Source organism: Microtus pennsylvanicus, chromosome 9, assembly GCF_037038515.1.
Source record: "Microtus pennsylvanicus isolate mMicPen1 chromosome 9, mMicPen1.hap1, whole genome shotgun sequence".
NCBI lineage: Eukaryota > Metazoa > Chordata > Mammalia > Rodentia > Cricetidae > Microtus > Microtus pennsylvanicus.
This window is the reverse complement of record NC_134587.1, coordinates 93841586-93868992: the sequence shown is the minus strand read 5'-3', so window position 1 is coordinate 93868992 and position 27407 is coordinate 93841586. Positions and strand designations below refer to the sequence as shown.

General features: G+C 38.2%; 2 protein-coding genes across 10 annotated transcripts in view; one reads left to right on the top strand and one right to left on the bottom strand.

The window, feature by feature from the left end:
* The window catches only part of Fbxo8 (F-box protein 8), a 46959-nt gene extending 40726 nt beyond the window's left edge, over positions 1–6233 (bottom strand). The window contains exon 1 of one of the 2 annotated variants that reach the window (XM_075986800.1): positions 5969–6233. The gene's annotated coding sequence lies outside the window, so the exon portion shown is untranslated. Of the gene's footprint in view, positions 1–5829 lie in introns of both variants that reach the window. The other variant, XM_075986799.1, reaches the window with a different exon arrangement.
* Cep44 (centrosomal protein 44) lies at positions 6216–22858 on the top strand. Of its 8 annotated transcripts, XR_012911869.1 has the most exons (13): positions 6216–6772; positions 10665–10805; positions 12292–12439; positions 13712–13858; positions 14937–15059; positions 16937–17132; positions 18149–18354; positions 19425–19497; positions 19922–20046; positions 20301–20338; positions 21066–21157; positions 21345–21532; positions 22369–22629. XR_012911869.1 is itself a non-coding variant. In XM_075986796.1 (12 exons), exons 2-11 carry the CDS (start codon positions 10717–10719, stop codon positions 21106–21108), a joined length of 1188 nt encoding a protein of 395 aa, XP_075842911.1. In that variant the 5' UTR covers positions 6216–6772; positions 10665–10716; the 3' UTR covers positions 21109–21157; positions 22734–22858. The 8 variants fall into 8 exon arrangements, 7 of the variants coding, with proteins under 7 accessions (XP_075842911.1, XP_075842909.1, XP_075842910.1 ...); XM_075986796.1 differs by lacking the exons at positions 21345–21532; positions 22369–22629 and adding an exon at positions 22734–22858; XM_075986794.1 differs by lacking the exon at positions 21345–21532 and having other exon boundaries at positions 22369–22627.
* Positions 22859–27407: the final 4549 nt, after the last annotated feature.

The window sequence follows — 27407 nt, the reverse complement described above, 5'->3', positions numbered from 1 at the left end:
GTGAGATTTTCTTTGTTGAAAAGAAAAACCATCTCCTTTCAGATGGCTCTAGCTTATGTCCAGCTGACATAAAAACTAACCAGCATACCCAGTAATGAAGAATGGTTCATCTTTCAGTTAGTATCTACACAAAGGCAATAGGAATAGAAGAGTCTCTCAAAGTCACATTTTAATTATTTATTTTCCTACAGCTAATTCAATTCCATAAAGTTCTTTCTGATCTATTTTAAGTCATATGTTAGTGATGACTGACAAAACATGAACAGTTTTATTTAAATACTCACTGTAAGATGCTAGCTTTTTTCCACTATTTTTTAAATCTAGATAGTGGAAATGAAATTAGTAAATAAACATCCTATCTCAGATAAAGTGCTAACATATTTCAGACAGTTATGTCTAAAATACAAACTTGATTAAATTTTAAAGAAAAGAAATCCACATATCTTAAAAAATGTTTTTCTCCAACAGACTGTAACAACTTGATGCTTGGTTATTTAGGTTTTAAAATCTTCAGGTGGCACGCAGTGATATTAATGGCATAACAATGTGGGTGAGTCTGTGAGAAAATTCTTTCTGCAAGGCATTCACAATCAGATTGGCAGGCTATAATTTATGTCTGGACATCCAGAAGAACAGACCACCAAAGTTGTTTAGAATAGACTGGTGAAAAAAATTTAAAAACACCTGATAACCAATCACACTCCTAAAATTTCGAGTCCATGACTCCAGAGAAATGAAAGAAGGTAAGTCTGCAAGGTGGGCTTTCTAAAGAGAAAGGCAAACAGCTAAGCACTAAGAGGTCACAAGGCGCATTAAACACATAAAAGCCCCACTCATTAAATGTAGAGATCTGGCCCTGCAAGAGCGGTTTTCCTTTCTAAAAGGCAGACCATTTGTGGGTTGTTTTAATTCAAAAAGATTTACAATATTGCCTTGTTTTCTAAGGTTCACCCCACCCCCACCTCTTTAATTTCTTCCTATAAGTGCTAGCAAAGAACATTTAAACAAATGTAAGAAAATGAAGACATGCTATGCAAACATAACCACAATCTGAGAAGTTCAGGCTTATTTAATTTTTTCAGTTTGCTTTAATCTAAACATGCTGTTATGTTTTAACTTGTAAATATAATTAATCTATCATATTGTTGACAGATACCAATTTTAACTAAATTGGCTCTCCTTTTAAAGAGTCACTATTTAGCATCAGGACTGCACCAGCACCCACGATGGCACATTCCAGTCTACTTCCTCAATGCACAAGTATAAAGCCAAGGACTGAGAGCAGCCAAACTAGGGAGGAGTCAGAAGGAAGCTGGTTTGAGCTCAGCACCTTCCTTAGCAAGCTGTGAGAACTGGGCTCTTAAATTTTAAAGTCTCAGTTTCCTCGTGTGTAAAAGAAGGGTTCTGAGCTTGATACCCCAAATCTCTTTCAGGCATACATTTTTTTTTTTGCTTCCAAGGATTCCTGCAATTAGTAAAGAAATATAAGACATTTAAGTAGGAAACCAAAAGTAAAATTATCTGTTTGCAGATATGACCTTACATGCAGAAAATGCTAAGCATTCTACAAAACCAAAAGTAAAACTATAAGCTAAAACTTACAAAGGAAGCCACACCATGTCAAGGATTCTTTTTTATAATACTGATTGATTGGAATTTTGTGATTATGGAGAGTTGGAATGTAGCAGACCTAGAATCAAATTATCTTAGACTACTTTTAACCCCCTAATTGCCATCCATTGCCCACTTGAGTCTGACCTAATGTCCTTGTGACTGTCACATGAAACCTTTTGGGATGCATTAACTTAACAGAGCAGCAGCTTTCACCAACTGAAAAGCTAAGCATGTGTCAGACAAAGTCTGAAACCTGTGGCAGAGATTTCCTTGATGTATTATAACCTTCCTCATTTTTTACCCTGCTTTTGAAGAGTGCCTTGATCTAGACTTTCTTTTGTTCTGTAGCTATAAAAATGTCACAAAACCGATACATGCTGGAACACGGTATTTGGGATAACCTGAAACCATGTTCTCAGACTGGAGTCATGTCTGGCTCCATAATAAACTATCTTTTAATCTCTTTGAAGTGAGAGCTGAGTTTTTGTGTCAAAAACAAAACAAAACCCTTAGAATTAACAAATTAATTCAACAAAGAGGCAGAATGCTAGGTCAACAGAAAAAATGAATTGTATTTCTATATCCTAGTGAACAATCTGAAAAAGAAATTAAGAAAACAATTTCACTTACAAGAATAACAAGAACACAATATTTAGGAATTAATTTAACCAGACTTCTACAATGAAAGGTGGAAATGTTGTTAATAGAATTTAAAGGTAAATAAATAGAAATACATTCATGCTCATGAATTTAAAAACTTAATATTGCTAAGATCTCAATACTATATACAAACAATCTACATGACAGTGCTTACATGAAATACTTAGAGTAGCCAAAATCATAGAATATAGAATGGGATTACTAGGACATGGGGAAAGTCACAGGGATCAGATGGTTGGTAGCACAGACTTTTAGTTTTATGAAACGCAAGGAATTATGGAGACAGTGGAAGTGGTCACATGCCACCAAGAATATACTTACTACCATTGGTCTGTATGTTTTTAAAGTGGATAATATGATGCATTTTATTTGGTGTACATTGTTTTACTGAAACTGAAAACTAGAAAACCAATTTCATGATTGCATAAAAACAAAGGAAAAAGGAAAAATACCTAAAAACGAACAACATGAAGTTGGTGGAGATGGTGGGGTATATTTAGCATCCATGCTTCCCACCTCACTTCTCTACCACCATCACATCTATAAAAAGCTAAGGAGTATGGGCAGATAAAGGCTAAGTTTGGTTTACTTGTTAAATCTGGTTCCTTCATTTAAAGTTTAAACAACCCTATGCACTTTATTCTTGAAGAATATGTAAATGGTCAATTCTAGAATTAAGATTCATAAATTTCTTGCCCAAACTTAAACTGCATATATTTGTTTTATGTCTATGAATTTGGATAATAGTTTACAAATAAATAAGCATTTGTAGAATCTTTCAAATCTGGGAAGAAGCACAGGCAATTTTATATTGGGTCTTAGCCCAAACAGTGCCATAACAAACACTGAAGCCAGAACCTTTGGCTCCCAATAAGCTTTTATAGTTTATGGTAAAAGCTGCACATATGAAGTGCAGTGAAGTGGATAGACAGGAGGTGGTGCCAGATAATGCAGAACAATTAAGAAAGGAAGAGAGATGCCAATCTGTACTGCTGAGAACCAAAGAATCTGACAGGATTAGGAATCACGTGTACAGTCAAAACATGTTCTGACTTTCTTGTGACCCACGGATTACTTTGACTGTTTTTTAATGCCTGTATCTTTATCTGATCACACTCAAACCTACAAAATAACATCAGAAACCAATGTATCTTATGTACTAAAGGAATGGTACCTAGATAAAACTAAGTAGACCCAAATCAGTCTTATTTACTTTTGTAAAACCCGAAATAATATAACTTTAAAGGCAATCAAAATTTTATGTATTGCTATTGTTAAGACACTTGAATACAACTCTATCTTCAAAAGTCCAAGACCACATTTGAGTGTGTACCCTCTTTTTCTTAAGTCCCTCTCCCTCTTTCAATGCTACTACTAAATTTACACTAAAATTTTTCTTAATTAACATTGCTTCATAGGTCTCATCCTGAGTTGGTTTTATGGTGTAGTTGTTTGAGGTTTTTTTCAGTATAGTTAAAAGTATTTTGGCTTCACTTGAGGAGAGGTTTCTACAAAGCACCCCTTGGGATACAAGTAGCAACATGGGGTATAGCTTATTCTGCTACCACTACCACTCACAAATGCCATTTAATGCTTTTTTAAAAAACTCAAAGTATGTTTCAAAAACACACCTCTCCCACCCTATTTAATCACATGGGTTTAGCACAAATTTGCCACTGACCTACCTGCATTTTATGTATATCCATTGCTACCTAGCCTTTCTTTACTTGTTTTCCTTTTCAAAAAGCTATCTTTGATACATTTATTTTGACCAAATTTCAGCTACATAAAACGGCAACAGGTAAGAAATACACAATCTCCAGTTGTGATATGTAGATCCTAAAAACCAAACATTCCTTTCAGACACTCTATTTTTCAGGTGATTAAATGATAAATGATATTCTTTCGTATAATTAATATAAAATAGATTTAAAACTATTTTCAGAAAGGGCTGATACTAGTACATATTACTTCAAAATCAGGCTGTTTCTCCACCTTGTCAGACTCAAATTCTATTGGACATATTTTGCCTCAATTATCCTTACTTATTAACTACTTTAACTGTTATACGTTATCAGCCACAGTAGCTACGCCAGGTGCTTCCAAAATGCCTTCCAGAGATCATGCCTCCTGAGCTTTGAGGACTGTGTTATACTTTCCCTTTCTAATGTGAGTTGGATTTAAGACTCCTAAGCACAGCAGCAATGATAGGGTATCACCTCTAAGGTTAGATTATAAAATACAGGTATTTTCCTTCAGTTTGTATCCTCTTTCCTGGATTGCCTGTAGTAGGGGAAATCAACTACCAATCTGTAAGGTAATGAAGAAACTCGAATGGCAAAGAATCTCGGCCAACCAGAAACCACATGTATGTCCTTGGAAGCAGACCCTTACTCCATCTCAGTGGAGCTTTTCAATAATATCACAATTCCCAACTACAGCTTAACTGATATCTCAAGAAACAACCTGAAATACCCTGTTGATTGTTGCCCTATTTCTTGACTCAAAGAAACCAGGATAATTCATGTTTCCTGTTGTAAACTGTATTAAGTTTAGGGATAACTGTTAACCAGCAGGGCATAAATAATGAAGTAACTCAGATAAGTGTCCATTTAGACAAGCTTCATCAAGATGGACGTTTCTAAATTAACCTGAATACAATCATATTTATTCTTCATTCTGAGACTCCATTCTGTAAACCACTTCCACAAAGGTAGTAGGAAGTTTCTCCCTTAGCAGTGTAAGTACCAAAGTTTAGACATTAAACGAAAGGGTAGAGGGCTTAGTAGGCGGTTGCAAATCCATGTTCTGAACATTGGGAAGCCAGGTCGAAGGGATTGCTAGCTAGGAACAGACGGGACTACAGAGTGAATTGTATACCAGCCTGAAGTATATAGGAAACCCTGTCTCAAAATAAAGCGAAAAGGGGAGGGCTGAAGTAAAAAACAAATTGCATTCAATTTCAATAATACAGGTAATGCTTTGAAAAGACCACTGGGGGGGGGGTCCTTAAAAATAAACGTATGGCTTGTAAACCAAGTAGCCACAATTATTAATTAGTAAATACAGAACGCAAACTTAAAATATATCAAACAGGAATTGCAAATTGATATGATTTTTGTCTGACGAGAAATATGTATTAAGTATATACCATATTGGGAAGTGTAGTCTAGTCAAAGAAAAACAAAAGACAAGAATTTAACTAATTTTATAGTCAAACTGACATCTGTAGCAACTAGCAATCAGCAGTGATCCTAAACTGTATATATTTGGACCCGTATTAATGGGGTGTCATAAAAAAAAAATCAGAGCGCCTGAGCACTTAATAACAAACACAATCATCACCATAAAAGCAACACATACACCTTTAAAAAAGTAACCTTCCCCATTCGTCATCTTTCTTTGAAGACGACCCACACCAAGTCGCTGCCGGCAAGTCCCAAGTCGACCTCTGTACCAATGGCCTTGAAAGAGAAGGAAGAGACCTACGCCCGCCTCTCGACAGTGAGACACCGTTTTCATAAGCTACCGCCGCTGTCACTCAGAATGTCGTACCGTGTCATTGGTCCTAAACGACAGCTTACTGGGCCGGTGCTGCCAAGTGGCGAGCACCCGCCGTCTTGATTCCCGAGCCGGAAAAGTGAAAGCGTACAGGTGGAAGAGGCCTCGGAAGTATCGGGGCCGACGCGAGTACCTGAGCGACCTGCGATCTTCACCGCCGCCGCGACGACTCAGCCTCTGGGCGGGAGCTGTCAGCCGAAAAGAAAATGGCTCAGCCGGGAACCGATGCCCAAGCCATGGAGAGGCCTGTGCAGACCGCACGCGTTCACGCTGGGGAACACGACTGCTGCGGGAGCACCAGAAACAGCCCAGCCTCCTGGAAACTCACAGCACCTCCGCCTGCAGGAGCCGGAGGGGCGGACAGGGCAAGTTTTTGACGTTTCCTATTGTTGCCGGAAGTGACGTCGCGGAGGGCTCCTTAAAGAATAAAGGTGGCACTTTCGCAGTTGCAGATTCTCCAGAACGTCTTTATTTCTCGCTTCTCATTCTGAACCACTATAGTCATAAAAATTGTACTAATTGAAACGTGACACTTACTATAAGTCATATAATTGATAATATTATCTTGAGCTTCAAACTTTCCGAGAAAGACGCGCAAACGGAGTATGGAATCTGCACCGAGGAATCTCAGAGTGTGGGGCAGCCCGTGGCTCGGAACGTTTAGCCGCTTTTCGCGGTGCGCTGGAACCCACGGTTCCGAATACAAACGGTCGGCGCGAGAGGAGCCCCGGGGCGCGGGCGCTAGGGCTCCGGGGCTGGACGCCTGGTTCTCGCCACTTTCTCGAGTTACTTGTGCTCCCTTCTCCTTGGTCCGATCGCCTTGGGAACCCTGGCGGCTGCTGGCTGCGCCAAAGCCTGCGGACGGGCTGTGCTCCGTGGACAGGGTCTCCTGAATGCTGTGCGCACCGAGGATCCGGAGTTGTAGGCGAATGATCAGGTCTGCTGTTCATCCTTTCACACCTAAGGGCAGAAGGGGAACCCTCGATGGGACTTGCTTATGTACCCAACTGGTAGATGCTTTGGAAGACAGCTGAGTAGGAAGACTCGCAGTCCACCTCTTAGAATTGATGTGTGACTGACTTAATTCTGCGAGGTTAAATGGACGCTGATATCTCTTGGGTCTTTTCAGTCAAGGATACATCTAGACTGGCTGGAGGAGTCGGTCCTTCAGGTTTTCATGGTGCTTTTAAAGAATTCTCTATCTACTTTTAAGACTACAGGTTTTTCTCTCTATAGAAAGAAAACTAATTTTAACTTATTTATTTGTTCTAGACTTAGAGCTGCATCAGATTATTTTACAGAATTACTTGCAAGCATTTTTTTAATCAGTTTTCTATGTAAACACAGTGATGCCACTGAGCCGTTGCTTACATTTGGCCCAGCAAATTCCTTTTTTAAATCCCTCATCAAAACATTTCTCTTGCAACAGCATTTTCCTAATATCTGGAGTACGGAGTGATTTTGTAAATTTAATTGCTACCCATCTGTATTCCTCTATCTAAAAATATGGTTTTTAGACATTTGAGCTGGAACTCAAAATCATAGCTATCCATTGCAATTATGAAAGTCTAGTTACTTCACCCTGCAAAAAATGATTTTTGAGTTCAGTGACACCTTATGTATGTAAAGACCTGTAACAACTATGAGATTGAGGTGGGGTTATAATGAAAAAAATCTTAGACAGCTGGGTTGGGGATCTAGCTCAGTAGTAGAGCCATTGAGTGGTATGCCAAGGCCCTGGGTTTAATTCCCTTTCCCCACCAATTCAGGTTGTGCTATTCTCACAACCTTTTCCAGAAATTCAGTCGGCAGATTTGATTTGTTCCTAATTCTTCCAAAAACTCCGTAGACTATTGAGACCTTAATGATTGAATCTGTATATTTTCTTTATTTAATGTCTTGTGATAGGTCATATAAAGTGAAAATGAAAATCAGTTTTATTTTTAAGTAGTAAGTTTTTTTATCTCAGAAATATGTTGAAGATCACTTTCTGGCCGTTTGACTAAGATCAAGTGTAAGTATGTAACAGTACTTGATTGGGTTCAATTAATAATCTTGATTTTAGTGTTTACCAATTAAAAAAAATAGGAAATCTTTCTTGCGAGCATTTTTTCTATGATCTTCCTTTAACGTCTTTGTGTTTTTCTTTCTTGTCATCTCATCTTTTCCTTTCACCTACAGATCCAAGCTGTACTTGAATCTTACTCTTCTTCAAATATTTACTCTGCTGGTAATGAAGAGGATGTGTTCCCGGGACATACTTTATTGTCAGAAATTCCATTATCAGAGGTAGAAATAATATAAAGATAAATGTGTTCTAGAATATGAGAAAAAGAAAAGATACCACAGAGTATTTGATAAAATCACATGTCCTGGGAAGATGGGATAGGATTGAAAGGAAAGAATTGTGTTAAGTCAGATGGGTCTTAAGACCTGCAATCTTAAATCCCATGAGCAAGGAGGTTTTTAGTTACAGCAAGAGCAGTTCCCACTTCACCTTTTCTAGACAATAAAGGCCGGTGTGGGAAGTCTGTCTTACTATTTCCATATGTCTGTCTAGCCCTGGCATCTGCAAAGTTGTGAAATAAGGCTTACAGTATTAATCAATACTTTGTATAATTTGATTTTAGGATCGCTTCTTTTTTTTTCTCCCTAAAGTCTTCATTGTCTAAATATGTTAATCTTTTTTTTATTAAAAATTTCCGCCTCCTCCCCACCTCCCATTTTCCTCCCTCTCTCCCCACTCCTCTCCCCTCCCTCTCCAGTCCTAAGAGCAGTCAGGGTTCTCAGCCCTGTGGGAAGTCAAGGTCCTCCCCCCTCCATCGAGGTCTAGTAAGGTGAGCATCCAAACAGGCTAGGCTCCCACAAAGCCAGTACATACAGGAGGATCAAAACCCAGTGCCATTGGCCTTGGCTTCTCATCAGCCCTCATTGTCCGTCATGTTCAGAGAGTCCGGTTTTATCCCATGCTTTTTCAGTCCCAGTCCAGCTGGCTTTGGTGAGCTCCCAATAGATCATCCCCACTGTCTCAGTGGGTGTGTGCACCCCTCGCTGTCCTGACTTCTTTGCTCATGTTCTCCCTCCTTCTGCTCCTCATTTCGACCTTGGGAGCTCAGTCCGGTGCTCCATTGTGGGTCTCTGTCCCTATCTCCATCCATCACCGGCTGAAGGTTCTATGGTGATATGCAAGATATTCATTCATCAGTATGGCTATAGGATAGGGCCATTTCAGCTTCTCTCTCCTCTGCTGCCCAAGGAACTAGCTGGGGACATCTCCCTGGACACCTGGGAACCCCTCTAGAGTCAAGTCTCTTGCCAACCCTAAAATGGCTCCCTTAATTAAGATATGTACTTCCCTGCTCCCATATCCACCCTTCCTTTATCCCAACCATCCCATTTCCCCAAGCTTTCCCCATCCTCCCCTTCTCACTTTTTTCTCCCCATTTCCCCTTACCCCCATCCCACCCCACCCCCAAGTTCCCAAAAAACATATAGTTGCCCTCCTGGATATTGGAAGTAAATATGTTAATCTTTGATCAGTGTAATTTAATGTTTCAAAAATGGCGACCAAAATGCCAATGCAAGAGTGCTTAAAAGTATATTCAGCAGCTTATTCTACACCATGTGTATAAAGAGCAGACTGGAAATGGGAATGGTATTCCTGCAGAGAGAGAATAGGGTGCCCATATCTAGGGAAATGACTGTGGAAATGGGTGGTGGCCCAGGCTTAGAATTTTGCAAATTGCCAGATTTGTTTACCTCAGAAGAGGTATCTGAAAGGACCATTTTTATGTTGGTTGCTGAAATGTAGACTGGGAAAAATCACATAAAGTATATTTCATCTAATTCTTGACTTGTTCTTTTTTGTTTTTAATGTCAGTGATTTTTTTTTAAAGGAGTTTCATTCTCAGAGAATTTGTTTCTCTAGGTACTTTTATAACTTTCTTGAGCAAGATGTTGGTGAACTATGAGTTTGTTTTGTTTTTGAACACAAGCATCTGATTGGCAACTACATGAAATCCAAACCATGGGGATAATAACTAAGTCTGTGCTGTTTGTCTTCATTTCTTATTCTTTATATAGCTTTTTATAAACATTCAAGATAACCAGTGATTGATGGAGACTATTTCAGCTTGGTATATTTTTGCAGATGGTACCAGCTATGGTTTGGATGAAAAGTGTCTTCCATAGACTCTTATGGTTGATCTCTTGGTCTCCAGCTTGGGGTGCTAATTGGCAGGTTGTGGAATTTTTGATAGGTAGAACCTAGCTAGAGGAAATGGCCTGGGGAGTGAAGATGCTTTGAGACGATAGCCTGATCCCACTTCTGTGCTGTCCTGTCCTCTGGACTGGTGTAATGTGAGCTAGCAGCCACCACACACTCCCGCCACCTTGGAGCTGTGTGTCACCATGGTTTCCATGCTATAAGGGTCTATATCCTCTCAAACACTGAGCCAAGGGGCCACTTTTCCACTGGGTGTCATCCTTCTGGTAGGTGTTTGGTCACAGCACAGAGGTAACTCTTGTAGTCCATCATCATCAAGGTAAAATATTTGGGAGAGTGCTAGATAAAATACGTTGAATGAATATAAATATAAAGCAAACTTATTTTTGTGAGGAAAAATTAAAGGGAGTGGTTCATGCTAAGTTTATATTTAGGGTTTAGAGTCAGTACCATGCAGTAAGCACTTCACCTGCTACCAAAGCGCTGTTATAAGAAGTAAAGTAGTGTGGTGTAGACGTATGGGGCCTGGAAGAGGCGCACACAGAGTAAAACAGAGCAGCTTCCCAAAGCACACGCTTAACTGTACTCATGATTTTATTTTTAGATGAAAAGTTACAAGATTTTTTAGGAGTTGGAGCTGAATCTAATATTCAATAATGGCAACAGGCGACTTAAAACGAAGCTTGCGGAAGCTAGAACAAGTACTTCGTTTGCTAAATTACCCTAATGAAGTGGATTATGTTGGGTAAGCTATAGTACATTTGGTATTTGAAACTTATTTGTGCTTTTCTCATTTTGCTGAAAGTTTGAGATAGTGTGTGACTTGATGGGGGAGGGGTCTTAGGTGAAAATAAAGGGCTAACAAGTTGGGAAAGGACCTGACTGCCAGGCCTGATGACCCTGACTTGCATTCTCAGGACTCACATTGAAACTAGAGATCCAACGCCTTCAAAATGTCCTTTGTGCTCCATAGCTGTACCGAGGGGTATGTGCTGATGTGCTGAGAATTAAACTGTTTCTCGGGTGGAGCTGCAGGTGCTCTTAACTACTGAACCATCTTCCAGCCAAATTTTAAAGAATGGGGGCTGCCATAGGAAATCTCGCCACTTAGAATTTTCCATCCTAAGAGCACACATGGTGTAAATGTATGAAATCTATCTTCTGTACAGTGAATGCACAAAGAAATAAATTTGCAAGAAATGGTAACATCTGTGATCTTATTGGCTATATTGAAATGAATACAATTCTGTGGAATGAGGAATGGAAGACTATATAATTAATAAAATCCATTATATCCCATTGAGTTTAAAATTATATGGAGAGAATATCTAGACTGCTATGCATACAGTTAGAGTGCTCAGCACTTATATTAGGTGCCCTACATCTGCCTGTGCTCTGGGCATGTGCACATATGTGGCACACATACACAACATAAAAGAATCTTTTTAAAATTTTGGCGTGGAGATTTCTGTGGAAAATATGCTGTTTATATGTAAGAACACTATAATTTTAGTTAACCAGTAGTACTGGCTAATTGAAGAAATAATTCATTTGCTGTTTTGTGCAGCAATCAGTAAGACATTTTGCACCAGTAAATGGCTAGACAATTAGAAGTTGACAGTACGAGGCAGCAGGTATTGAGAGATCAGTATGGATCAGACAGACGATGGCTTCATGAAAATCGGCATTTACCTAATGAGTTACAATAAATAAAGATGGGCAAAGTGTAGAATGCCCTCCTAGACATGAGCACAAGCCAAGAAGGTGCAGTTCTCATGCAAGCAGAAGGGGAATGTCTAATCATAGCATTCACTCTTTCCAGGGTGTTCCTCATTTGTAACTTAGAGTTCATACGATTAACCTATGCAGGTTTGTTTAGGAACAAATGGGTTAACGTAACAAATGTTACAAAACCTTAAAATATTTTTGAGAGCTCTAGGGTAGTATTACTAGGAGAAATAAGATATATCAAGTAAGAATAAACTTTAGAAACCCAATAAAAACTGTAGGAGATAGACTGTACAGCTGTAGTGAGGTTTTGAGCACATGAAAATAAACAGTACTGTTTCCTAGTCAGTGGTTTAGAGTAGGGTATAGAATCTAGAGAGTCAGAAATTACATCATTATTGTGTCTGTAATAATAACTAAATTCCTGACAACGTTGCTAATTTTCCTCAATCAGCTAGCTTTTGGAACTGTGCTTACTGAGTCTTTTCCCTTTGCCCTGGCAGTTTGATGAGAGGGGACACCGCAGCATCCCTGCCCATCATCAGCTATTCTCTTACCTCGTACTCCCCTTATGTAGCAGAGCTTCTCATGGAATCCAATATAGAGCTCATAGCAAAGAATGATGTGCGCTTCACAGACACCGTCTATAAGGTATTTTGAGTTCACAAAATAATAATTACTTGAGAAACTATTGAATGATTTTTAAAATTAATACTTTAGTAATAATTACCGAAACACAGTTGCGTATTTCCTTAACAATGTTATACATTCTGAGAAACTGATAGGCAATTTTGCCATTGGACAAGCATCAGAGTGTGCTTGTACAGACCTAACTGTAGTCTGTACACATAGCCCATTGCTCCAGAGCTACAGCTTGTAACATGTCCCTGTTCTGTATATAGTGTGAATTATAGTGCAATATAAATATTTATGTGTCTAAACATGTAAGAAATTTAGTTAAAATACTAGGCAATAGGAAAAAAGTCAGCTTTATCATAATCTAGGGCCACTATCATATGTTGTTATGTATCACATGTATGTTTATTTGACAGAGTGTTTTTGTAGGTGTTTATCTCATTAAAATGTGGTCTCTGTAGCTGACCTGAGCTCATGGGAGCTCACAGACTTTGGACCAACAGCTAGGGAGCCTTCATGAGACTGACCTAGGCCCTCTGCATGTGTTTGACAGTAGCTTGGTTTGTGGGGCTCCTAGCAGTGGGATCAGGACATGTCTCTGGAGCTTGAGCTGGCTTTTGGGAACCTATTCCCCATGCTGGATTGCCTAGCCCTACTTTGATGCAGGGGAAGGAGCTTGCTCCTGCCTCAACTTGATATGCCATACTTTGTTGACTTCCATGGGAGGCCTGCCCCTTTCTGAACAGAAACAGAGGAGTGGATGGGGGAGGGGCAAAGGAGAGGGGGAAGTTGGGAGGAGAGAAGGGAGGGGAAACTGGTCTGGATGTAAAATGAATGAAAAAATTTAATAAAAAAATAGGATCTGTATCGAAATTAAGTTGTAATTCATGTTTGCTTTGTCTGTTTACTCTTAATTATGGCAACTGGTAAATATTTGTCACTGGCTATAATTTGCCTGCCTTTTATGAAATTTTAGTAAAACTTTGTGTACTGGAGGAAGCAAGAGAGAGAACTTATAGTCCACAGGCTTCTGCACTTGTGAGATACAAACTGAAACTTGTGTAGTTTGTTCCTTGAGACCTGAAACCAGGTCTCATATCTGCAGTAGCATCTGCATACCTAGATGGTGACTAACTTTGATGTCAGTTAGTTTTGATTTTTAAGAACCTTAATGTTTACCGTTCAGTTTGGTCAAGTACTGTGATTTGTGTGTATGTGTGTAGCTATTACCTTCTGACCAAGTGCCTATATAATTTTGAACTAAATATTACCTTTATTTCTTCACAGCTTCTTCGTGATCAGTTTGATTATAAGCCAATTTTGACAAAAAAGCAGTTTATACAGTCTGGATTTGCTGAGTGGAAAATCCAAATTGTCTGTGATGTGTTGAATTGTGTGATGAAAAAGCACAAGGAATTGATTGGCTCTGACAAGGTGATTTAATGAATAGATTTCAGTAGAGACTTATGCTAAATACCCAAATATTTGAATAAATAGCAAATTATTTAAAAATGCAATTGTCACTTGACTTGCTGGACCCAGAAGTTCTTTGTCTCATTAGACTTTAATGATTAGAGAAAGAATTCAAAGACAGACATAGAAGAGATGTAAGCATTGTAACAGAGTTACTATCAAAGCGAAAGCAATAGTGCCTTTCTTCTGGGATGGGAATGGCAGCTAAGCGGGTAAGTGAATATCCCAGATGCTTAGGCATCAGCGTTTTATGAATGGAAGGGAATTCTTCTGTTAATGCTATATGCATAGTTGTGGAATTTCCTAGGAATTTCAGGGACGTTTCTAGGAACTAGGGTTAGTTTGGACCAAACATGGGTTGTTGAAAACCAAGATGGAATTTGAAGGAATGAGAATGTAAAAACACAGAGATGCTGAGGAATCCTCCCTCCAAACTTAGGTCTCGGGATTCCTCTACAGGACGTACATTATTTCATAGTTAGCTTCCTACAGAATACAAGCCACTGCAATACCCAGATGTCCTACAGTCTGTACCTGGATAAGGCCAGGAGCGCCTAGTTAATTCTAAATCCCATTGGTCCACACAGCCCATCTATCCGATGCCATAGTTGCTGCATTGTCCACATATGGGGCATAACCCTCTTAAAGGTCATTATGTCTCTGATAGCAGCCACATTTCTTACATATCTGTGACCTGGATCTAAGTTAACAGTTCAAATATAATGTATTTTGTCACTTCTAAAAGTTTTTGCTTGTTTTATTTTCTTGTTTGTTTTTAACTGCATAGTCCGGGCTGGCCTTGAACTTTCAATGTAACTAAAGCTGGCCTCAGTCCTCTTCCTCCCACTTCTAAATATGGGATTAGAGCACCACCATACCAGTCTCACTTAAACTGACAATAAACAAATAAGCAAAAGCATGTTTCATTACTTTCACTATTTGCTGTTATCAAAAATAAGTACTGAAATAACGGAATTTAAATGTACATCATACTTTTCTATAAGATATATTATTTTGTCTAATTCTTTTCCTTTTTTAGAATCCATCATGCCAAAAGAAGAAGAACGTCTCTAAAAAGCCAGAACCTTGTTTGAGCAGTGAGAACCCCACTGTAGAGGCTGTTGGCGTTGAAATCACTGGCAGGTTCATGACTTCAGGGAAGGTGTGAAAATAGAAAGAACGGAGCATATCTGAATGCAGTAAAGATTCTTCTCTGACTGGCATTTGGTGACACATTGTGGTCAGATACCACAGTATGCAAGGCATTTTTATTAGTCTTTATTAGTTTGTTTCATTTCTTTATATAGGTACTTTGGTCATATCCACCCCCACTGCCCTTCCCTTCCCTCCCCTCCCCTCAAATAGTCTCAGCAGAAGAGTATAAAATTGAAAAATCAATTGTACTTTATTTTTCTAATTTTCAATCATTTTAATTTCCTAGATAAATTTAGTAAGGTTATATTACAGAGGTGTTGGCATCTACTCTTTTAAAATGTGTGTGTGTGTGTGTGTGTGTGTGTGTGTGTGTGTGTGTGTTTCTTTTAATCTTATATGTATGTATACCAGAAGGGAACAGAAGAGGGTGTCATATCCCTTGGAACAGGAGTCATGGGTGGTTGTGAGGCTCCAAGTGGGTGCTGGAAATGAAGCCTCTGTCGTAAGTGTTCTTAACCTGAGCATCTTTGCAGCCCTTGAGAATATGCTCTTAATTACAAATCTGATCATCCTAACAACCCCTTAGTAACCAGAGTGATCATAATGATCCACTTAGATGCATTAATAACCTAGAATATAGATTATCTAATAACTGCTTTTGGGTATTCTCTATTACTAGGTATAGATTGTCTCGGCCTTTGTCTGCTTTGAGCATCTGTGGCTAAATGAATCTAATATGTGTAGAGATAGCATTTTTCCATATCTAAGGGAACTCAAAGCTAAAATGCCATTTGCATAATAAATGTGTTTCCAGCTATTTTACTCCTGGGTGAGAGGACAGAATACAGACAAATAACCAGCACGCAATTAGATAAAGATGTTAAATATTTCTAGATAAAGTAAAATACATAGAATTATTTATTCCCTAATCCAAAATACATGACTAGCAGAGCCTTAATACCAAGAGCTTGAATAACTGCTACAAAACTGATAGAATTTATAAATATATTTCTTTATCAACAAAAGGTGAGTCAGTGCTGAAGCTAATTTTCTTCTTCCTGATGCCTCATGTCATATCGATGCATTTTATGACTTCTTTATCACATGATAGGGGTTTTCAGTGTCTGTATGGACAGTGCATAGGCATAAAGAGTGGGTAAAGAGTTAATGTGAGGTCCTTGTTAGTACTTCCCCCTTTTCAAATTTTGAACTTTTAGCTGAAGGTAAAATATATATTGTGATTCTTTCAATAGAAAATATTATAGTGTGTCCTCACTATAGTATTTATAGTGATATTTATAGTAATATTTATAATATATATAGTTGTTGATTTTTTGATTATTTAACCTATAAATTATGTCACAACTTTTGTTTATTTGTTTATTCATTGACAGAGTCTCACTGTATAGCTTAGGCTAGCCTGGACCTTATAATTCTGCACGGGCTTACTGAGTGCTGGGATTATGGTTGTGTGCTACCACACCTAATATATTTTTTTCTTCATTTGTTTGTTTTTAACTTTCTATCATGTAACACTTCAAACATTTACAAAAGCACAGAGCATCCTATTTCAACAATTAATCAAATCTTTACTAATTCTCTTTCATCTTTTCTATAACCACTTTCTCCAGCATACTGAAAAAACCTAGATATGTTTAAAGTATATTTTAGTGTTTAACCTAAGACATAAAAATGCTTTTAAAAAGGTGAACCACAATTTCACCAATGCATTAAAATATATAAATATTAACATGCTGTGATACATTGTATGTGGTAATTTAAGTGTTTTAAACAGTTATAGTCTAGAGCATTACTCTGAATATACATAAAGTAGTTGTGCAATTTCACAATTAAACTAGTCCTTCCATGCTCGTCTCTATGCAGAAGAAAGCTGTGGTCATCCGTCACCTGTACACTGAAGACAGCGCTGACATGCCCGAAGGGACAGGATGTTCGGCAGAAGTGAGTGAAGGCTGTGAAGATTCAGAGCAGACCTCTGACATCATGATTGCTGAGGAGCAGGTCTCCAATGTTGTGATTGCTGACGAGCAGGCCTCTGACGTCAAGACTGAGCTGAAAGTAAGGGCTGAGGACCTCTTTGACAGATTTCTTCAGTATCTGATTATTTCAGTGTTTGAAAGTTGGAATATTTAAAAGTTATAATTTAATATAACTCTTAAATGATGACATCTGTGTTATAACTTAAGAGCCAGTCAATCTTACTAAATGTGATTCAGTGAATTCCAGTTGTCAGATCTGATTGGAGATTTCCCTGAGTTTGAAGTACAGCAAACAGAGGTAAGAGATGGTATGCCCAGGGAAATTACTCTCCAGCCAGAGACTTGTGCCGCTTTGCACAGTGCAGTTTTCTACCACTTGTTTCCTCTATTGGCAAATAGAAAAAAGCTTGGCCTTTTATTCCTCTTTTCTCTTTGGTGAGTCTTTGCTGTATTTTCTCCAAGGGCCGTGGTCTCACTGTGTAGCCTTGGCCAAAGTGTAGTCCAAAGTGGCTTCAGATTTGTGTTAAACTCCTGCCTAGCCTTTTGTGTGGAGCTTATAGATGTTCGCTATCCTACCTGACTCCTTGCTGTCCTATAATTTCTAGTACTCCTTGCTGACACAAATACCAATATGTATATAATCTCTACTCTTTCTGCTAAAATGCTCATATATTGTCATTTCTATACACTTTGGATTACAGTTGGATTTATGAAATTTTATTTATGGGCCTACTTTTTACTATCTGGCACTCTAGGTAATCTGCATATTGTCACTTGCTTATTTCCTCTTAGATTGTCTAAAGAAACTGGCAAATGATAGTTGAATTGTACTCCTTGTCTAAGAGCATCAGACAGGTTGATTCACAGGTAGAGGCTGTGAAAATGAAGTCAACAAAGCCACATCTGACAGCCTTCTAGTAAGGCCCACTGCTGTCTGCCTGGAGGGCTGTTAAGGCCCCCTGCTCTCTACAGGGGGAGCTCCTAGTTCCATACTGTGTTCCTTCCTTAGCGGTGAAAACAAAGGAAGTGGAAGGACATTGATCCTTTTCAAAGGAATGTGACTTCAGATCATCTGGAATCATGTTGTCATTTCAAGACGTATGTGATAATCCTGAGATTATTGCACTTCAGATCGCACTTGCTGAATGCCAAGAGAAGCTTAAGAGGCTGACCTGGGTAGAGAAAAGGCTTGAGTGTTTGGAAGCCACAGCAAAAGGGAAAGTGATGGTCGATGAGAAGGCCTGGAATAACCTCCTGAGCCGAGTCACTCTGCTTGAGACAGAGCTGCTGCTGTCTAAGAAGGTAGTAAATATGTAAAGCTTTCCTCGAGTACAGTGAAGTGCGCATCTTAGTGACATCTGTATTCTTTTGGAAACCACTACACATGAGGCTCCAAAGGAAATAGAAAATGTTTGGTTAGAATAAAGTCTACTTAAGTTTAACAAGTTTTCTTATACTTCCTGCAGCTATTTTTTTCTATCAAATAAGATAATTTATGAGACCTGTAAGTAGAGCTTTTCTGATTAATAGTGCTTGGAATAGTTAGAGTGAGGTAAGAATTTTTTGAAAAACTTAAAATTATTTTGTGTATTTTAGTAGGACAAAGCTTCTTCAGTTTACAGGAAAAGTTGTAGAAGACTTAAAACTGAAACTTTCTTTACACATTAACTTCAATGATAAGGTGAATTCATAGAAACAGTTACTAAATTTACTGTCTTAGTTACTATTCTTTTGCTGTGAAGAGACACCGTTACCAAAGCAGCTCTTATGAAGGAAAGCATTTAGCGGCTGGCTCACAGTTTCAGAGGCTTAGTCAGTTATCAGCATCATGGCAGTGGGCATGACAGGCACTGAAGCAGTAGCTGAGAGCTACATCCTGATCCACAGGCTTAGAGAGGTGGAGGAAAAGAGAAACTGAGCATCACATGGCCACTTGAAAGCCCAAAGCCCTCTGCTTCTTCCAACATGGCCACGCCTGATTCAACAGGGCCATACCTCCTGGTCCTTCTCAAATAGTACTGCCCCTCCGCCAGGTGACTAAACATTTAAACACTGAGCCTATAGGACCATTCTTATTCAGACCACCACATTTACCATTGTCTTATGAAGTCTGAGAAATATGTCTTATTTCTTAGGGTTTTGGTTTCTAGTTGTCTTATTTTTAGAGACTGGAGTTATAGATTCAAGGTTACTCTCTGCTTCCACACTTAAGTGGTTGTTTTTTGTTTTTTATGCAGACAACTAATTACTTATTATTGGTAAATAAATTTATTAAAACTAAACATTTTCTGTGCTTTGCTTATATTTTATGTTAAGTAGCATAAGTTGAATCACCTTTCATTTTATTCTAAATATTTACCTGTATGTTCCAGAATGAATGCGTAGAGCTTAATGCAGTAAGTGAAGACTCTGACTCTGTTAGTGGCTTGGATAATGTGCCCTTTGGTGAGTTCATGAATTGTATTAGTACTGCTGACTTGTAAATGTTTTCTGAAGAGTAGTTTTTATGGGCCTTTGGCATCTTTAGCATTTGTGTGTGTATGTGTGTGTGTGTGTGTGTGTTCACGTGTGTTTGCATGGAAGCCAGAGATTCGTTTGAGACGGGTTTCACTATATTGCCTAGGTCATCCTTGAACTCATGGTTCTTCTCAGTTTCCCAAGTACATGTGATTTCAAGCGTGGTACACGAAAGTGTGTTTTGAAATTATTAGAGAATTTTTAGCATCTATCTCCATATGTATACAAAGTATTAACTCATTTTTAACTATACCAATAACCATTTTAAGTTAATTTATCTGTAAATAAAATTTTAAATATTTGACTATATTGTGTAGTGCAAAGATATCTATCAAATGTACTTTCTTCACAGATAAACAGTACAGTATGGGGGCACCAGCCAGTACGCACCGCTCATCTGGCTATAGCACAGTGTCAGCAGAATCAACGTCCAGGGGCTCCACTATTCATTGTTGTGGACTGAAAGATTTTTCGGAGGTAAGAGAAGCTGTCAGCTGCTTAGATGATTTCTAAGGTAGAGAAGAAGAAAGCATCATTTTTAGTAAATGCTGTGTAGTATATGCTGTTGGCTAGAAAAATGCTAAAATTCTAAGTTTCCTCTCTCAAGGGTTCTTTGTGTTGACGAGTCTTCTTATGAGGTGTCTCAGAGTGTGTTTCATTTATTCATGGTCCATCTTTGAGGATTGTTTACTTTGAGAAATTGCCTAAATTTGTTGCTTTTTAAATTAAAGGAAACAACAATCCAGAAAATGGAAAGGATGAAAAAAATGTAAGTAACAGAAAGGGGCAACAGAAATCATTTCTCTGTAGGGAACTGTACTGGAGTGTGGTATGCGGATGTACGCATGTGTTTTAGACCTTGTGAGGCTCAGTCAGTGTGGAATTTCCTTTAAGACTCCAGTGGATAGTAAATCTACTTCCAGTTGGGTGTGTGTGGGATGAGTCACTGCTTTGGTTTCCAGTAAGCGGTGTAAAACACAATTCACAGAATTTATCATGGGTTACAAAAGGCAAAGATGCTTTGGTTGATCATTAATTCAGATTTCTCTACTTCTGATAATTGATTGACCAAAACATTATGATAGTTGGGAGACATTTTTAATATTATGATAGGCTTCAAAATTACGTTGTGTTTCCAGTGAGCTATTGATGGAATACCACGATGATGCTTTTACTGGGGACAAATAATATTATATCGAATTTTAGCAAAGAGTGGTTTAAAGGAAATAAATGATGAAATGGTGTCAAATGTTTTATACCCTACTACCTTAAAAAAACCACAAAACTCTTTGACATTTGGAAAATTCTAAAATAATTTATGCTGCAAGAATTGGCTGATTTATGTTTGTTCTATTTCTATGTATTAATATTAACTCTGCCTAAAATAAGGAAAACACTCAGGTTTATCTTAGGCTCAGAAGCATATGTCTAACAGCTTCAAGCCTATTACATTATGAGTTGTGCACTTAGCTGATACATCATTTGTTCTATTTCAGGTTTGAAGAGACTGCAGAGCTACTGAAATGCTCAAGTCGCTAACTATAGTTTTTTGCATGAACATCTCTAGGACTTTGGCTACTTATAGATGGTATATTTAAGAATCCCTTTTATAATTTTAATATATTGTAATATTTTATTAAGAATTTGAACTCTATTTGATAATTGAGGTTTTTTCTTTTTTAAATAAATACTTTTAATATTTTAAGCTGTAATTGGAATGATTTTCTCTTTCAATTTTCTTGGTAACTTTCTGTTCCTGAATATTGCTGTTACAGAGTGAAGTCGTTACAGCAAGCTCTGTATTTTTGTGTTGACATTTACTGGCTGTGTGCTAAGTAACATGTTTTTAGAAGTAAGGGCTGGAGGACCATTGTCTACATCCTACTGAAGGCGTTGCACCTAGGACTTGTATATTGTCCCCAGGAGGCAGGCTCTCATATGTACAGTCTTGCAGTCTGTGCAGGTGAATAAATGTTAATGCAAAGTTAAAATGTTCACTGAGAACGAAACAAGTGCAGCTGTGTCTTCTTTATTAACACTGCCATACTGAGGGCATGGTTCTTTAGTGTGTTCTATGGGAAATGTGCAGAGTGCCTAACACCGTCAGCACAGACATAGAGGGAGGCCGTCCATGTGATACACAGTGAAGGAGATTTTCACTCCCTAAAAACGAAAAGTTATCAGCTTTTAAGGGCAGAAAAAGCCTTAAAGTTAAATTGAAAGAAAATTAAAATCTCTTAGAAAGTTACTATGTAAATATCCTTCTAACTTTGTAGATAAAAATGTGATACTAATTCTGGGTGATAGTCAACATCCTGGAAAGATATCCTTCGATTTTATATTTTATGTTAGTCATCTCATTATATTACACAATTTGACTTTACTGTTGAGTGAAATATTCATTTGTTATAAATAGAAGTAACTTGAAGCAGTGTTTAGTACTTTAATATTTAGTGTTTACACTTAAAAACTGTAATATGTTAGCATATAGAAGCCTATAACCTTGAATTTAGTAACATTTCAAGAGAATTTCTAGAATAAATCCTGTTGACCTTATTTCTTTTAATTGCAAGTTTTGTAAATGCTGGTACACCCCAATAGAGCACCAGCGTGGGCTCACAGTGCCACCTAGTGTCTGCCACGCCACTCTCCCTTTTTAGTAATACTCATAAAACTCAACCCCAACTTCTCTCTCTCTTCTCTTCTCTTCTCTTCTCTTCTCTTCTCTTCTCTTCTCTTCTCTTCTCTTCTCTTCTCTTCTCTTCTTTCTCTCTCTCTCTCTCTCTCTCTCTCTGACAGGGTGTCCTGGGACTCACTGTAGAACTGGAACTCTGTGTAAAACTCACAGAGATCTTCCTGCCTCTGCCTTCCAAGTGCTGGAATTAGAGACGTGTGCCACCATACCTGGCTTTGGGGAATATTCCTAATCTAATATATTTATAATATACAAAATAATAGATACCGAAATTTGAAATTTTATGTTAGAAACTAGAAATCTGGAATATAAATTTCTTTGGATTCTTTCTAACAACTTTAATAAAAAATTTTTAATAGTGTCGTATACTTAACATTTACCAAGAAACTTATATTGAAACAACTTCTAGAAAGATAAAGTATAACTCATTGAAATTGTTGAAGATAATTGTCAAATTATTGTCATTTAGAAAATACTTTCTCAGGCTGGAGAGATGGCTCAGCAGTTAAGAGCACTGGCTGCTCCTCCAGCGGACCTGGGTTCAGTTCCAAGCACCCACATGAAGACTCACAACTGTCTGTAACTCCACTTTCAGGGGACCCAATGTCCTCTTACAGATGTGCATGAAGGCAAGACACCAATGCACATAAAATAAAAATAAATAAATACATTATTGGAAAAACATGTTTTCTCTCAGGGCTTTGATAGTGGGTTTTAATAATAAAACATCCCCTTAGGTTAAACAGAAGGTCTTCAGGAAGGTGTAGTTTGTCATGTACCCTCAGCTAACGTTGGTTTTCAGTTTAGCCCTTAAAAGTATTGGGTTGCCAATGATGATTTTCAGTAGCCGTTTGCATTTGTTCCTAAGCTGAGAAACCAGGAAACAAGTGTGTATGGGTCTAGATGAGAGCAGGCAGGAATACTGTAAGGAAATGAAAGGTAAGTTCCTGTCAGGGTTGGGGAATAACCGCGGTCACAGACTGGTCTAGGTAAAGGCAAGGACTGCCGCCCTGGTGCTGTAATGGAAGTTACGACGGAATACATTCCTTATAAAACTTACAGGCTCTTTCATGCCATTCTATACACAGAGCTTTCTGTAATTGACGGCACCTGGGGAGGCGTAAAAGACTAAAAGGACCTTGTCAGTTTACACATGGCAACACTTCGTTTAGTTCAAACAACATTAGAGCTTTGATTCTACAGTTTAATAATCCCCGGTTGTCTGTCCTTTTCTCTGGGACTTCATACTGCAGACTAAGGGCGATGCAGGAAACAGTACGAAACTTGAAACTTCAGAACTAGAGCTTAATCGTGGTGTCACCTGAGCTTTCCTGCTGAAAAATCACAGGTTTCTTGTTAGCAACAATGGCTAGAAATGGTCCAGGGCCGACAGCAGCAGCCATGTTGAGAGCACTCAAATTGATTTTTATCGGGAACATTTGAAAAGCTGTACTTTTGTCATGATTTCCAGGAATACTTGTAGGAATAAATAGCTATACAAGTCTTTTTTTCTTCTCTAAACCACTAAAGTGAGATCTCTCTTTCCTCGTTTTTGTGGTACTTGGGTTTGAAGACAGCTCCTCACATATTAGATTAGTATCTATCAATAAGCTAATGTCCAAAATCTCTTACTTACATGTTGAAAGTAAAGCCCTGGTCAGATAGTGAAGCTGTACAGAGAAACCCTGTCTCAAAATAAATAAATAAATAAGAGCTGGCATTGAATTTATGATTCTCCAGCTTTATGATCCTTATAGCTAGAATTTTAGGAGATGACCCCATGTTCCACACAACATATGTTTATTTATATTTGATGAGATTTCTCTATATTGCACAGATTACTCTGCCACTCGGCAGTACTGATTTGTCTGACTCCGAATTTTATGAACCTACAAACACGTGCAGCCAAACTCAGCTCAATACTAAAATTAATTTGCTTTTGACTGTTAGGACAGAGGATTTATGCAACAACCCAAATGGATGAACTGCTTGACTTTTATGTGATGGAAGAGTGCTAAAAAAAGATGGGGACTGGAGAGATAGCTCAGCAGTTCTCAATTTTTTCTACTCTTGGAAGAACTGGGGTTCAATTTCTAGCCCCACGTGGTGGTGCACAAGTGTCCTTAACTTCAGTTCTAGGTGATCTCACACCTTTATTTTTTTTTTGACTTTTAGGATACTGGACATATATGTGGTACACAAATATACATTTGGACACAAACATAAAGGAAGAAAGAGAAAAAAGACAAGGAAATGTCTATGAGAGAACTGATGACAAGAAGGCTAAATATTTGTAGTCTCAATGGTTGAGTTCAGTTTGTATGCATCTGCCATACAACCAATTTACTAAATCATTAGATTATAGTTCTTTGGTTAATGTAGTGTTAGGTATATGGAAGTTTCTGTCCCTCCTAGTCCTGAAGCCATTCAGTCCCAAAGAAACACACAGAGGCTTATATTAATTATAAACCGTTCAGCCTCTTAGCTCAGGCTTATTATCAGCTAGCTCTTACAACTTAAATTAACACATAATTCTTATCTATGTTTAACCATGTGACCTGGTACCTTTCTTCAGTGCAGCGTTTTCATCTTGCTTCCTCTGCATCTGAGTGGCAACTGCAGACTGAGCCTTTCCTCTTCCCAGAATTCTCCTAGTCTGGTCGCCCCACATATACTTCCTACCTGGCAACTGGCCAATCAGTGTTTTACTAAACCAATACAAGTGACAAATCTTTACAGTGTAAAAAAGCATTATTCCACAGAAATATTGAAATTTGGAAAGATCCTTGGAGGCCCCTGAATTATCACATTTCTCATAAAACTTCTTGCCTCCCAACTCTTAACTCTAGTATATGAGGACAATTTTTTATGGTAGAGTGCTGATTTCTGCATCCCAGTCAATAGTTTCCACTATTCGCTTGTTATTTTAAAAACTTTTTCTCTGCTGTGAGCTGAGACCATGACCTGACACATTCTGAGAATTCACTATGCCTCTATGACTCCTAGCAATCTATCAAAGCTTTGAGTTACCACTGCTGGCATGTTTATGGGAAAAAAAAAACTTTTAAAGATAATTGGAATAACTTTTGATAATTATTAAAACTGTCATATTGAGCTACAGTGGAGTCAGTAAAGCTATTGTCTAGTTAGCTCTGCTACCTTCTAGAAATGTCATTCAAAGGTAAGACCCTCATCCATTCATTATTAACAAATGAATTCACAATGAAAGTTCACTGAGAACCTACAAGACCCACTCTATCCCCCAAACCCACTGAGCCTATCACCCTTCTCCTGGCCAAACATCCAGCTTAAGATCACAGTTCCTAGAAACAGAAGCACTGCCTGCACCAATTGGAAGAAATGAGTGACAGGTCTCCCAGCTAAACTACCCTAATCCCTAGGTCCTAAGCCCCAAGGCACATTCCCTGCCCTTCACCCTCCCATCTCATCCCCAGTAGCCAACTAGCAGGTAAGAGTCCTGCTGACAGGATGCTCTATTACCACCCCCAATCACTGGACACTGTAACCTGTTAAGACCCACTCTGCCACCCAAACCCAGTGAATCCATCGCCTTCCCCATGGTCAAACATCCTGCTCAAGATCAGCAGCCCCTAGAGACACAACCACTGCTTGCACCAATTAGGAAAGAGATGGATAGATGGCCGTGGAAGAATACTTCAGTACATAAAGAGCAATGTGGCACCAACAGTACCTAGTGGTTGTACAACAGCAAGACTTGAACATTCCAACACAGGTGAAGCAGGAAAAAAATGACCTTAAAATAGCTTTATAAAGATGACAGAGACCCTTAGAAAGGAAATGATAAATCCCCTTAAAGAAATCAAGGAAAAGACAAACAAAAAATTGGAAGAAGTCAATAAATCCCATAAGGAAAGCCAAGAAAAAGCAATCAAACAGGTGAAGGAAACAGTTCAAGACTTGGAAATTGAAATAGAGGCAATAAAGAAAACACAAACCAAGGGGATTCTAGAAATGGAAAATCTGGGTAAATAAACAGGAACTAAAGAAGCAAGAATAACCAACAAAATGCAAGAAATGGAAGAGAGAATCTCAGGCTTTGAAAATATGATGGAGAAAATAGGTTCATTGTTCAAAGAGAATGTTAAATCTAACAAATTCTTAACACAAAGCTTCCAGGAAATCTGGAACACCATGAAAAGATCAAACCTAAAAATAATAGGGATAGAAAAAGGAGAATTCCAGCTCAAAGGCCTGGAAATTATATTCAACAAAATCATAGAAAAAAAAAACTCCCATCCTAAAGAAGGACAAGCCTAAAAAGATACAAGAAGCTTACAGAATCCCAAATAGGCTGGACCTACCAAAAAGTCTCCTCTCCACATTATAATCAAAACACTAACATACAGAATAAAGAAAGAATACTAAGAAGTACAAAGAAAAACAAACAACTAACATATAAAGGCAGAATTATACCTGATTTCTCAATGGAAACCATGAAAGCCAGAAGGTCCTGGACAGACATTTTGCAGACACTAAGAGACCAGAGATCCCAGTCCAGACTACTACACCCAGCAAAACTCTGTCTACAAAATCATTGTAGACAGAGAAAGCAAGATATTCCGTGACAGAACCAGATTTAAACAATAACTACAAACCCAGCCCTCCACAAAGTAGTGGAAGGAAAACTCCAATGCGAGGAAGTCAGCTACAGGCACAAAAACACAGGCAATAGAGTGATCTCACTACATCAAATCCCAAAGAAGGGAAAAGGACACACAATAACATTACCAGCAACAAAAACTAAAACACTAGTACCACCCACCACCACCAAAAACAAGAAATAACAGGAACTAATAATCACTGGTCATTAATTTCAGTGGACTCAATTAACCTATAAAAAGATACAGACTAAAACAATGGATATGAAAGCAGGATCTATTCTTCTGCTGCTTATAAGAAACACACCTCATCTTCAAAGACAGATATAACCTCAGAGTAAAGGTTTGGTAAAAGATTTTACAATCAAATGAACCTAAGAAATAAGCTGGTATAGCTATCCTAACATCTAACAAAATAGACTTCAAGCTAAAACTAATCAAAAAAGATGAGAAAAGCATTTCATAGTCATCACAGGAAAAATCCAAAAAGAAAATTTCAATTC